The sequence below is a fragment of the Amblyomma mixtum genome, chromosome 7, assembly GCF_055824585.1.
Source record: "Amblyomma mixtum isolate Tamu chromosome 7, ASM5582458v1, whole genome shotgun sequence".
NCBI lineage: Eukaryota > Metazoa > Arthropoda > Arachnida > Ixodida > Ixodidae > Amblyomma > Amblyomma mixtum.
Window position 1 is genome coordinate 73,380,103 of NC_143018.1, and position 13,855 is coordinate 73,393,957.

Genomic DNA, 13,855 nt, shown 5'->3' on the forward strand with positions numbered 1-13,855 from the left:
CATACGCACGCCAGCACCTATCATCAGCACATAATGTTCGGACGTCCACAAAACGATATGGCTGAAATGAAGCGCGCTCCTGAACGACGGAATGCGAGGTTTCTTGCTTCATGGCGCCACTGACTAGAAAACACACAGCGCACTCATGAATGGTTCACGTCTTTGTTCGTAAGTATGCGCGCAGCCGGTGAATACATGTAGATTACTGCTGAGTTCGTATGCCATCTCTCAAACTGCCCGATTTCTGTGATAAGCAGAGTAGTTTGTCACCATTCCTCAGCCTTTAGAGACAGGCCAGTGCAGAAAAGATGTCAATGGACAGTGTTCAGTCAGTTGGAATACGTTTTCGCGCAGAAATCAAGAACTCCCAGCATGACCCAGTAGTCTACTTGCCAGAACCGTGACCTGCCCGAGCTTTACAACTGGGAGATCACGCTGTGAGTTATGTACGGAAGAAGTTGCTTCACCGTGAACAGTGAGAGGTGCCGTGAAGCTATCGCTGCCGAACGAGTTCTTCGCCACGCAGGTGTAGTTGCCGATGTCCTCGGGCTGGACACCGCCGATCCGCAGGGCGGCGCTGGCCTTGGACTGGCCGGACACCGAGAGGTGGCCGTTGCTTTCTATTGCTCGTCCGTCCTTCTGCCAGGAGATGTGGTAGGGACCCAAGCTACCCTTCTTGACGACGCATCCGACGAGGATTTCGTCGCCCAGTGCCACTTCCGGCGGAAACGCGAATTCGAAAACCCTCGGAGGCCCTGGAAGCAGCAAGTTGCGAAGTGTACGCTAATTTCCGCATGACAGTGGAAATGAGAGGAACGTCCACGTCCCGACGTTAACTTACCAGAGCCGCTTGCAAAAAAGATGCCGGTAACGATGAAAGCGAACACCGTGAGTATACACCGTGAGTGAGCACACAGAAGATTTCTCATATCAGCAGAGCGAAATTTCCCACGCGCTTGACGATTCAAGATGTGTACCTCGTCTTTCGTCACAGATCGCAGGTAGCGTTATGGCTCGTTCACACTTGGGCATTCGGCGGCGAGAGCGAGCGGAATCCGCTGCCGCGGGAGAGAATCCGCCGAAATACGCCGCGGAATGCCCGTTCGGTCAAGGACCGATTTTCGCCGCCGGAAAAAATCCGCCGACTGCCATCAGCCAATAGGACGGCACCCGCGGGCTCCGGCAGTTTGCAATATGGCGTCGGTGTGCGCGAGTGCTTCCATGGCCATATCTCCAGCCACAACCGAAATGCTCATCGACGCAGTGAAAAATTATTCGGTTCTGTACGACAAGCGGCATCCAGAACACAAGAACAATCTTCTAAAGGATGACCTTTGGAACAAGATCGGCGCCGAACTCGGCATGAGCGGTACGTACGCATCTCTTGTTTACTATGCCCGCACAGAGTATGTCCCAGTTTGTTGCCACAGTGCATGGGTTACTCACGCCATGAACTTGCGAGGGATTTAGTGTGCATTTTCCCGTCACCAAACTTGCCCGATGAGGCTGTCCGATGGCGTGCGTAGCTTCGGTGAAGTGGTAATATGCCGCGATATGCGTGCTAACGGTAATGGCTTCTTGAAAACTTTGTTAGCAAGCAGGCGAATATTTCCTCAGATGAACCACTTATTATTACCGGATTATAACGATGCATAAAAACCTGTGGCTCGCCCACAGCTGAGTCTCTCGGAATGCGGATGGTGTTCTGCTTACGCTTGCTTGGCTGGGTACCTTTCCTCGAAAGCTCAATGAATTCGCCAAACGCGCGGAAACGAATCAGTACATCAAGTTTTAAGTGCAATACATTCAAGAACCGCAAACCAACTGCATGTGTTGTGGAATGTACAATCACGATGAAAATCACTGCGAACAGCAGAACGCGTACGCGCCCCCGCTGTCATCGCGGTTGTGCGCGAAGCCCAGATTGCACGTTTGTGTTTTTAACCATCCGCTAACCGCCAGGAAAATTTTGCGGTACGCGAGTACGCGTAAAAAAAAAATTATTTCGGTATCGCCACATAATCTACGTCACCTGAAATGTCTCAACGTATGAGGGGACGTGCACACTCGTCAGCTGGTAACACTACGGGACTGGGTGACGAGGCAGAGCTAGAATAATTTCTTTTCTGAGAGCATGCATCCCATAAACTTTTGCTGCCGATTTACAATGTTCGCGCAGCCAAGGCTTCCTTTATGGTCACTGCCATGCCTATGGTATATGCTGCATGTTTGTGGATCGATGCAAAACCAGATCATTGCATGCATATATAGCTAAGAAATAGTGTGAACATGAGTTCTTTATTCCAGGGATGACCTGCCAGAAGAAATTTAAAAACTTAAAAGACACTTTTCTTAAGTGCCGCAACCAGATAAAAAACAAAATGAAAAGTGGTGCAGGAAGGAATGACATCCCAGTCATAAAGTGGAAACATTTTGACTCCATGATGGCTATTATAGAGCCAGTTTCACGGCAACCAATGTAAGTTCAGTAATCATGCTGTTTGTCTTGAAATCTGTTGCGTGTTTTGGAATTGGGCAGTAGCTGAGGGACATATGCCTCAGATAAGGGTTTGCATACTCCAACAGAGAAACGAGAATGTACTTTCCTACACCACTAACATTACTGTGGACATGTTACTGCAGTTTTGTCAATACTACAGCAGAATGCTTTTCTCATGTTGACAACCCCTTTAGGTAACCTACCGAAAGTGAACTGACACAACAGGCTCTCTCAATATGAATCGAAGTTTGGGCATTCAATTATTTATTACTCTATCATTATGTGTGACAAGCACACTTTTTCCTGTTTCTTAGCTAGTTTTCCTCCTTGTGTATAATATTGGAAACTAATTTTCGAATTTAATATGAATTAACAAAAATTCCTTCTTTTTCTGCAATATGGTTTTCCTTTTCATATTGAATGGTCCTGTTGATTTGTAGCATGAAGTGCCTTCACGCGAATGCACTGATGCAGAACACCCCTTTTTTCAATGCAACTCTATATCTTGTGCAAGATATTAGAGACTCCATGTCGTATTGCTGTGCTTGAACTTGGCTAATAAATGCTTTGTCTTCTTAAAACTTTTTCAGCCTTTGCAGCAATGTGAGATTTGCCACTGTACAAGAGTGAGTTATAACACTACTTTCAACTATTAGCACTGTGTGAGCGTTAATATGAATGGGAACCTCACATGAAGCATGTTCTGAAAGACACAAATACAGCCATTGTCAACAATATACAGCCCCTATGATTCATTTCTGAGGCGTGTTTTGAGGCATGCTGAACCCTTGGAGATCCAGAATGAATTCAGTGTGCAAACAAAAGTTTGTCTCCCCTACTAGACATTTGGAACACGGAAGATCACGGCAAAGAAGCCGCATGGCACAGCACGAAAGCAAGTCAGATCATTTGAGCTATATATTTTATTTGACAAAGCCTGCACACGTAACTAACTTCAATATGCCCTGAAGCAGGTAGGCATTCACCACTCCTTTCACATTAAACAGCACTCACTACATGTGTGTTAAGTAGGTCTGCAGTACTGTTTGAAGCCAAAGCTTTCTTTTGTACTCTGAACTGAACACACACTTTACCTTCAACTCACATGTCAATAGAGGGGGGTAATAGAAGCGTTTATTGTCATTACAGGCATCAGGTGGAGTCAAAAGTAACCTCAGTGTAGAAAAAAATTTCTTTGTTACAGGCTTGAACTATACACATAAGTAATAGGCAGAGAATTTCTTCTCTTGCTTTGCTAGAACGTAGTTTGTTTTGAAACAGTATGTCAAACTACAAATTACAGGCTTGAACTATATACATAAGTAATAGGCAGAGAATTTCTTCTCTTGCTTTGCTAGAATGTAGTTTGTTTTAAAACAGTATGTCAAACTACAAAAGTGCCAACACCCAAAGGCATGCATAACACGAAAGCCACTTGCTACGATTAGTTTTTTTGGTAGCAAGGACAAGAAAGGAACAGGAACTCATGACAGAGTTAAGCCACGATGCAAGGATTCTTGTCTAAAGCATTGGTTGGTGCATGCAAGCTTGCTTCATGGCACACTACATGATACTGCATGAGTGAATACATACATTTACTGCAGGACCGCAGTTCCAGACCACGAGATTGAAATCACTAGAAGAATAAGAATGGAGCACAGTGCATTCGGCAGGCGCTCTCAGGTTATGAATGGCAACTTACCAATATGCCTCAAGAGGAAAGTGTGTAACAACTGTATCTTACTGATCCTCACATATGGGGCAGAAATGTGGAGGCTAACAAAAAGAGTCCAGCTGAAGTTGAGGTCAACGCAGTGAGCCGTGGAAAGGAAAATGATAGGTGTAACGCTAAGAGACAGGGAGAGAGCAGAATGGGTCAGGGAACACACACGAGCTCGTGACACCTCAGTTGAAACAAGCAGGACATGTAATGAGATAGCAGGATAACCGATGGTCATTAAAGGTAATGAATTGGATTCCGAGGAAAGGTAAGCATACCAGGGGGCAGCAGAAAGTTAGATGGGCGGATGAGATTAAAAAGTTTGCGGGGATAACATGGCTGCAGTTAACACAGGATCGAGTTAATTGGAGATATGGGAGAGGCCTTTGTCCTGCAGTGGGTGTAGTCAGGCTGATGATGATGATGATGTGATCCTGCTGCAGAACTGCACATACAGAGGCTACTCAAGCAATTGAAGAGCCTCAGTCACAGGAGCTCCTTCACACTCCTGTAAGTCCAGCTGGACCACCTCGACCTACACGACCTGCAAGTGCGGAAAGTGAAAGGTGAAGAAAAACTGGTCACTACTGCATTACAGAATGGTAAAACAGCAATGTTGTCTTCATCGTAGGTCACTGCAAAGGAGCGAATTGGAAGCTGGGCTAGATGCCGAGTTGGACGCTCAGTTGGACATTGAAAGGTATTTTCCTTATGATAGCCTGCTGCTATTCATGTAGTGTACTTATGAAATTTTGCTAAATTGAGTTGCTGTCTTCTTTCTAGCACTCCTAAGCCAGCAAAGGCTCATAAACTTGCGACCACCACAGGAAGGTAAAGTGAAAATGCTTTCAAACAGGATTAACTGTAATTTACACACAAAAATTATATTTCCAGCTCTTCAGAGGATATGCATCTGCAAGTAGCTTCGGCGTGCCTGCAACGATTATCTTCAATGAAGTCGGAACAGCAAACACAAGATCTGCCACACCATTATTGCATGGCACTCGCTGTCAAACTGCGAAGTTTGAGCAAAGTGCAGCAGCTTGATGCCATGCATGAGATCGACAATGTTATGTACCCAAAAATGAGGGAAGCATTACTCTTTGATAATTAAATCTTTTGCAGTTATTTTCTAAACAGAGCTGTGATATGATTCCTGAGTCTATGTTACCTAATATATTATATTCACCTGAGCACAATTAGGTGCCATGCATGACAATGAAAATAGGAGGCGAACTTGTGAAGCATGACAACTATTTGCAACTGTGAAGCGGTTCATCTGCGAATAAAAATGTGATATTTTACCTGCTGAATCTTATTTCCCCCTTATCATGGACACTTGCCATGGTACTTTGCCGTCGCTAATAAGGTACCGGCACAATCTGTCCCTTACGTCATACGCAAGCCTGTAACATAAATGTGGTGTAAACACACGTCAAATAGAGAAACACTGTTACTGAAGCAAGTGATGCAAGTTTTAACAACATGCAAGCACAGTTCTGAAAAAATTACTGAACACCGGCATGCAAAAGACCCGCATTCAGCTGCAAGCTCTTAGTACCTGGTTGAGTTGCTGCCAGAGTGGGGCAAGCCCCTCAATGCAGAATTTGCACCATCTTCTGCCCTCCAACTTCCATCAATAACATTTCCTTGCCAATCAGTGCTGTCAGCTGTACCGGGCGGGCAATATGAAAATTGAGAAGTATGTGACTCCTTCATCAGGAAATTATGCAAGGCAATACATGCCGATATTATTTTTCTGATGTTCTCCTCTTTTGCCTTGAAAGGGCGACGCAGAATGCGCCACCTCTGGGCCATAATGCCAAAGGCATTTTCAACAACCCTGCGAGCCCGGCTTAGACGGTAATTGAATATTCTTTTCTGGTGCATTTCTTCAAAAGCACTTGGGGCAGCGCTTTGACTGCCGGGCTGTGGTCCACTAGAACCACTGGCGGCAAACAGCGGATGAAGGCCTGTAATGTGAACCATGAGCAGAGAACAATTGAATACATTAAAAATTAACAAGCTGACAACAGCAATTCACTACAGAGTTCTGATGAAACACCAGCATGGACAGCATATATCAGTGACATGTCAGCCAATATGTCATAATATTGGGCCAAGTGATATTTTCTACTGCAATAGTACCTTCATGCAAGAAAGTTAGCTATGATTTTGGAATGAACAAGTTTATTATATAAGAAATGAGCCTTGAATATGTGGGACTAGCATATCGCAGGTCAATTTTAGCACTATATTCCGTCGGGAAGACATTCTTCTTGTTTCAGTGCCTTCAGCCCATTTTTCTGCTGCAATGGCTACTGTGCACCTCCAGCCAGGTTTGCGAGCCCTGGGTCACTGAGGCATCGGTATGACTGCTCGCCCAGGCTCATGATTACCACTGCTACTAATTTAGTACATTATACCACTAAGTGATAGCTGGTGCCAGGTTTTAAACGTTGCTCTCATGCACATTGCTGTCAAGCTGTGGAGAAAGCGGAGGAAAACACCTTTGGCTAGCTTTCTTGTGGTTAGAAATCGAACGAAATACAGGAAGTGGTGAATCCCACTTCACACTTTCTTCAACGCATGTCGGCCTAAATGTTTCATGATAGTGCTTGTCAAAAAAGAGCTCAAGCATAGCTTCAAAGATTGGTGCTTTCTGCTACTGCAACAAAGTACTCATGCAAACATATTGATGAAGCTTACTTTTCCTGGAGTACGGACGCATCATACACGTTTTCAGGGGAAAAGCCTCATCCCCAACAAAAAAATAAGGCATATTGCCTGCTGTTCCCAGTGGCGCATCACGTGGGAGACCTCTCTGGTTGCTTTGAATTGATTCGTGGAGGGTACTGCGGCCAAATACTCCGCCATCAGACTCGCTCCCGAAGTGTCCAACCTCGACATAAATGAACCTGAAAAATGAAACAACAGGCACAGAATGTTTATGTAACTTCAAATGAAGATGTGAAATGGTGCACTTTATATAAGTGCTTTCATAGGCACGCCAAGTCAATTCACACCACACTTATACTTGTGCATGAATTTCAATCATATCACGTTGGCAGGCAGCTAATGCATGATACAGTGTGTACAGCACTGCAACAATGCACAGAGCTATTTTCATGTGTTCATTATAAGCATCTATCGCACATAAGGAAGTTTGCACCTCTTTATCCTTACATGTGGGCGTGATGGGTGTTTATGCAAGGCAACATTGACAAAAATATAAATGAAGTAAGCTCTTCGTTTCAATGGACCTGTTGATGAACATGCAAAGAGCACAGTTTGCTACCAAGGAGTTGTACCTGTAGTAAGCATCACTGATAGCAAGCAGTGATTTGCTGAAGAAGTTCTTGTAATTTCTGTCGAGGCTGCCGGAATTAGCAGGGCATTCAATGGCAACATGCTTGCCATCAATTGCACCCAAACAATGTGGCAAGTTCCATCGCTCTTCAAAGTCGTGAGCAATCTGAAAAATGAGGTGAAAGAAATAATTGACTCTCATACGTAAAGCAATCAGGGAGCAAGCTGAGATGCTTGAAAATTAGGGATGTTAGATGGAAAGCGTAAAGAAGTTTCGGTGTGGTAGCCATGAATATGCCCAGTTATTTGATTACCTGCAACCACTCCTGAGGTGTTGTTGGGACCGGAACATATATCGGGCCAAGGATGTCCCAAATCGCTTGGCATGTCGAAGATATAATCCCACAAGTGGTGGAGCGGCCATTCAAAAAACAGAAGGACGACGACCGCATTGTATCTCCGGCAGCTAAGAACCTGAAGAAAGAATTATTTCATGCAAGCAATGAGATCATGTGCATGTACACAATGCAGCAGTCTTCGATGATAGTGTACGGACTAATGCATTTGTTGAAGAAAAGCTATTACCTCACAGTTTGAGCAAGTCGGTGCTCTGCCGGGATTGCTTTTCGAAACTTCGTGTCCCTCTTGCTGATTGCAGGTCCAACCAGCTCCAAGAGGGTGTCAAATACCCTTGGAGGCATCCTTAGGTAACTGAAAAATAAAGCAAAAGCAATAATTTGCCATATGCTGTAACAAAGGAATGAACAATAACTAGTTGTCAGAAAGGAAAGGTGCTGTAAATGGCAGACATTTTTGGTCACACCTGAAACGCGCAGGTGAGGGGGGGGGGTCGAATCGAGAAGGAAGTGAGAGAAAGAAGAGGGAAATGCCGTAAGGGAGGGCTCGGGAATAATTTCGACCACCTGGGAATCTTTGCCGTGCGCTTACATAGGACAGCACACGGGCGCATACTAAGTTTAGCCTCCCATCGAAACAAGGCCGCCCCGGCCGGGTTCCAACACGGGTGCTCCTACTCAGTAGTAGAGCGCCTTCAACACAGACACTGCGGCGTCTCTCCATTTATTGTATTGGGGTTGACGTCCCTACGCGATACCGTAATAGATGGATACCGATGAAATTAGTTTAGACCATCTGAGCATTTTTCGACTGCGCTATATCGGATTGCACACCTGCGTTTTTGTGGTTTGCCTTCACCGGATACGGCCTTCCCAGACGAGATCGAACCCGCGATTTTGCGATCAGCAGCCCAACACTACCGCGGCGAGTTAGAGTTTAGTCATTTATTTATTCACTGCTTCTTCTATTCACTCGATCACTTCTAAACTGAACATAACCTGGACACTAAAAGAAAATGCATAGTGTTGTCCAAACTTACTCTCGGTAGTATTCCACGTCGCGGGAACGAAGAAGTGGCAACAACTTGCTGGCGTGGCCGAGCTCATCGCGTTGTAGGATCGCAGGTCGCACCCACCAGCGTCGTCGTCTCTTCTTAGGCGCCTCCCGCACTCGCTGTTGTTGGCGCGCGGCCAACAGCGAGTTTGCGAGAAGTATCAGGAGAATCTCCTCCTCTTCAGAATTTGCCATTGCTGATCAAGGCTCGTACTACGAACACGAAAGCAGCGCGCGCGAAAGCCCAAAAGTTCTAGCCGCGGAGACCGGTGAGCAGCCGCGGAGACGGGTGAGCAGAGAGGCGCGCGCGCGCGAAAATAACAGGTTATTCGGGCTGTCGTCAGATGGCGCCAGCAAAGATATCGTGATACCTCGTTATTCTCGGGAGTTAACGAGAGTTCACTGTCAAGCGGCGACATGCTGGCCCGGACGGCCGGGAGGAGTGTGAACGACGAAGCGTTTCGGCGGCGGCGGATTCCGCTCGCTCTCGCCGCCGAATGACCAAGTGTGAACGAGCCATGAGACTGTGGATGACTCCACTGCTTAACTCCTCGGCGGAGCGGTTAGTACGGGCCGAGCAACACAGGCAGTTCTCGGCGGCGATCGAGAACGACGCCCGGGTGGACAACTGGCGGAATCTAGTGGACGTTTTGCACACTACGAAAGGCAGAACACGTGGCACCGCTGCGGCGCCGTGTCTTTCGAAAAGCCGACAAAAATCGCTTTTCTGGATACACATAGAAGTGTAAAGAGAAGGACCAATTGTGTCACGCAGGTCAAGTTGTAAAAGTACATTTATAGCAACTCGCGGAATATTATGCAAAATTATCTTTGACGAAAAAAAAAAGGCCGACGATACGGCACGCGGTTCGCTTTCTTCTCGCCTAATGTTCAAGAACAATATCCATGCTGGAGAGGAAATATTCCTGTAATTGCTGTAATATTCCGAGATAACTTTTCCCCAATGGCCCGACCCCTACTGACCTCTCGCATGCTTAAGACGCAATAGTCCATTTAGGAGAAATGTGCGACAGTATGTCTGATCGAACAGAACAAGCGAGAACTTTTACAGCAGAAAACCATGCTGAAGCCCATTTTGCCACGGAAATAGTAAACAAAAAAAAACATGGTTAAATGGGACCACCAACCCCAGCCGCACCTTCCAAGAATGACCTACATGCATCCCTGAGATGGAGACTGATATGATCACGAGTTATTTTCTTTTATAGAAGTTTCATGAACCGCAACATCCGGGATATAGAATAAATAACTGCTCTAATATTCCAAGAGATGACCGACTGTGAAAATGCAGCCTACATGTTTTTCACGCGGTTTTCTATGTTCGCGAAAACATCGAAACAATACAGCGCGCCGCTGGCATTTCCATCTGCCAACTCCTCTTCGGCTGGTACCATACCATCTTCGAAAAATGGTTGTTAACGTCTTACGTGCACTTAGAATGGGCACTGCAGAGAATGGGTTGAGCGACTATGCTCGACGCCGTATCTATAGGGTCATGCTTCCATCAACAGAACCTCTCTGAAGGCTTTCGCATATCGAGGGGCACAGACATCGTATAGGTCTCGCGTGCCTGTACGCCAAACTTACGCCTACGTACGTGTATAGCTTGAAGTAGTACGAGTTTTTACGGCGGTATCCACGGCAGCCATTACCGCATAGATTTCACCTTCCCAAGGTAATTTTTGCGCATTCAGCGCCAATAAGATTGACAAGTTCCATTGTTTTCAGTTTCCTTTTTTTTTTTTTGCGAAAAGGCTTATTTTCACTTCATCTGCTGTACATACTCTCGGTGGCCTTTTATCCCGGAATTTTACTGTGCAAAAGTGCTCTGTTCATTCATTCGGCAATGTCGCACAAAGTGACACGAGAACCCACAGATTGTACGATGTCGCTACACTATAAACACAAAGGAGTAAAAAGAGAGTAATTTGTCCTTCAACGTACCTCCTTTTATAGAAGCGAGTGCTCTGGACGACATCTTACTCTCTTTTTACACCCATATAGGCGTACTTGTGATTAGAGTGTACAGTCTAATTACATTTCGCGCACAAAACGGATGACAACGCCAACATCACCGCGTGCCGTGGTCTTTCAAAACGACTAGCAGTTAGTCGTACTGGAATGCAACCTCGTATCGCGTGCAGTTCTCGTACACGACAATAGTTTGTTACCGTGTACGACCAGCCGAGCAGATGCGCTGTCGCTTCCGAAAGCATTCGTCGCCGTGCAGCTGTAATTTCCGATGTCTTCGGGACGAAGGGTCGCGATCCTCAGCGCCGCGCTGCTCTTAAACACCGCCGACGTGGAGAGCCGTTCGGAAGGTCTCAGTTCCACGCCATCTTTGCGCCAGGTAATTCGGTAGGGCTCGGCGCCACCCTTTTTGACGACGCACAGGGCGATCACCTCCTCTCCCATCGCTAGATTCGAAGGGAACGAAAACTCGCCTACTTTGGGCACTCCTGGAAAGAGGAAACATAAACCCTCCTTATAACTGTATGCGGACATCAGGTACTGCGGGCGCCTTGGTCGACAGTGCGAAAACACACACACAAAAAAAAGAGTACAGAACGCTTACCATCAGTTGTTACCGCTTGCATGATGCAGTGAATAGCCAGAAAGTACAGGACGGAATTCATGAACCCCGGCATAGCCTCCGTGATTCGAGAGAAGCAAGTTCTTCAACCTCCTCAGTGGAGAGTTAAATGGAGACTGGTACAGGGACAGGCCCGTCTTCAGTGCCAGCACACTGCAGTCGAGTGCTGCATCGCCGACGGCAGCGTCAACAAAATGGAACTGAGTAAACTGATGCACCGTAGTTCCAGCCGACATATCCCGTCAAGTGTGGACACCTAGCGTCATCTGACGGGCACCTCGCGCACTAAACCGAGCGAGTTCGAAATGTGGCGCGAACTTGCCACCCACAGAAAGCGAAGTGGACGCCTTCTCACGGTGTCATGGTCGCTCCTCAGCTCATCAATTAAAACAGGCTTAAAAATTTCACCAGCGCTGCGACTAGGAACAAGAAACAGAGAAGGAAGACAAGGACAAGCGCTTGTCCTTGTCTTCCTTCTCTGTTTCTTGTTCCTAGTCGCAGCGCTTGTGAAATTTTAAAGATGTACCAACTAGCTCAAACCACCATTTTGCTCCAGTTTAAAACAGGCGTCGCGGTAGCACAGCGCGTAGCTTTAGTTCGCTACGAAAGCACCAGCGTCAGTTTTCTTCTTCTAGCCCATACAGACACCGCATGGAGTGTGCTTGACGTACCGTAAAGGCACGCTTCAATACATTGGCGCAAGTCAAATGAGTACATCCTTTCATGTTTCCTCGCTGGACGTTGTAGTATTGCACCTTTGGCATGAAAAATTTGATTCAACGCAGAACACTTCCGCAGTTCCCAATAGGAATAGAATTCCGAAACAAAGCACCCGGCGTCACCTGAAATAAGCAGTGGCAGTGTGAGGGCATCGCTGCCGAAGGCATTCCGCGCCGTGCAGGTGTAATTCCCGACATCTTCCACTCGAACGGAATCGATGGTGAGCATGGCATTGTTGGTCTTGATGTCAACTGAGACGCGACTCGTGCTGACGATTTCACGGTCACCCATGTGCCAGCTCAGTGAGAGCGGTTCCGAGGCATCTTTCTTCACTGCGCATGTCGCAACGGCGAATTCGCCGAGGGACAGATCGTTCGAGAATCCCGAGCTGTGAAGCTTGGGCTTGCCTGGAACACGAACATTTACTTATTCGCCACAGTGACCTGCGCGGCTTCACAACACTCCGTACTCTAACAGATTTCAAACATGCATTGTCTTTTATGGACTTCGTAAAAATTTCGGCGAACTGCAAGGACGGGGAATGCCAGATGAAACACATATTCGCATGCTGTAAGACCAAAATAGCTTTTGAGTGTGAGCATTTGAGTGATCAGCGTGGTGAAATACTTATGCAGGTAAGTTCCTTCAAATTTTATGGCGCAGCTGTGAAGCTCAATTCGAACTCGTACAGGAAGTACGCGGGAAAATTCTTAATTAAGTGGCTACGCTTTCCGAGTGGTGAAAATGTCACTAAATGGCCTAACTTCCGCTTTCTCATGTAACCAGTTAAAATTTAGAGCGAAAACTTACGACTACTACGTCATTAAGCTGCTTTCATCCTGAGTGACGATTCGAACTCTGTACTCAATGTTTAAGTATGTCAAGTCTCGGCAACTATGACATGAATTCGGAATGTTCAGCATGCCGTTCGCTGACAATTCCTCGCTCACCTTGAGCATGTGCACGTCCGCAGCAAAGAACTGTGGTGAAGATGAGAGATGCCAGCGAAGCCTTCATAATTGCAAAAGACAGCAGTGATTGAACGACTCTACAAATTAAAGGTCCGTTCGATTATCCTGCACTCCCTGCACCAGTTCTGTGAAGTTCCGCGGCGGTGCCGCAAGCGTGCAGCGCCAGTTCATGCAGTTCAGGTGCAGCTTGGCACTGGCTGCTTTCAAAACGAATGGTAGAGTGCAGGTCTGGTCGTCTGCTAGCCTAGGCGTCGCCACCAAATTGCAGCCAGTAGCGTGGCGCCCATATATCAACGGCCGCCAACGTCCCGAGCCGCATGAAGAATCTTCAAACAGTACATCGCAGCGAAGCATTGCCATGCATCAGCCTCGATGCAGCCTCGCGGCAGCTAAGCGAACCGCACGTCTGTTCTTTTACTGAACACTATCGACTGAGCTGTGCGCGCGCCGACTTACATGTTAAGCGATTGCTGCCACAACGTGCATCATGCTGCGTGCACGTCTTTACCTTTTAGTTAACATAACCGGCTTCGAATACTGTTATAACACTATTAGTCCAAAGGAAAGACGCCGGTACAGGTCCGTCAAGAGCAGGGTGGTCGAAAGATGCA

General features: G+C 46.7%; 1 protein-coding gene and 1 long non-coding RNA gene across 9 annotated transcripts in view; one reads left to right on the plus strand and one right to left on the minus strand.

The window, feature by feature from the left end:
• Nucleotides 1-13,855, minus strand: part of LOC149336506 (cell adhesion molecule Dscam1-like) — a 196,269-nt gene that overhangs the window by 61,600 nt on the left and 120,814 nt on the right. Inside the window, exon 1 of one of the 8 annotated variants that reach the window (XM_089552941.1) lies at nt 12,396-12,587. The exons of the other annotated variants lie outside the window; for them this stretch is intronic. Coding sequence (XP_089409067.1) covers nt 12,396-12,564 — 169 coding nt within the window. The 5' untranslated portion in view covers nt 12,565-12,587. Of the gene's footprint in view, nt 1-12,395; nt 12,588-13,855 lie in introns of those variants that run through there. 8 annotated transcript variants of the gene reach the window in all.
• LOC149336509 (uncharacterized) lies at nt 3,979-5,148 on the plus strand. The gene is made up of 3 exons (XR_016284568.1): nt 3,979-4,786; nt 4,852-4,920; nt 5,004-5,148. It is a non-coding gene; the product is annotated as an uncharacterized LOC149336509 (long non-coding RNA).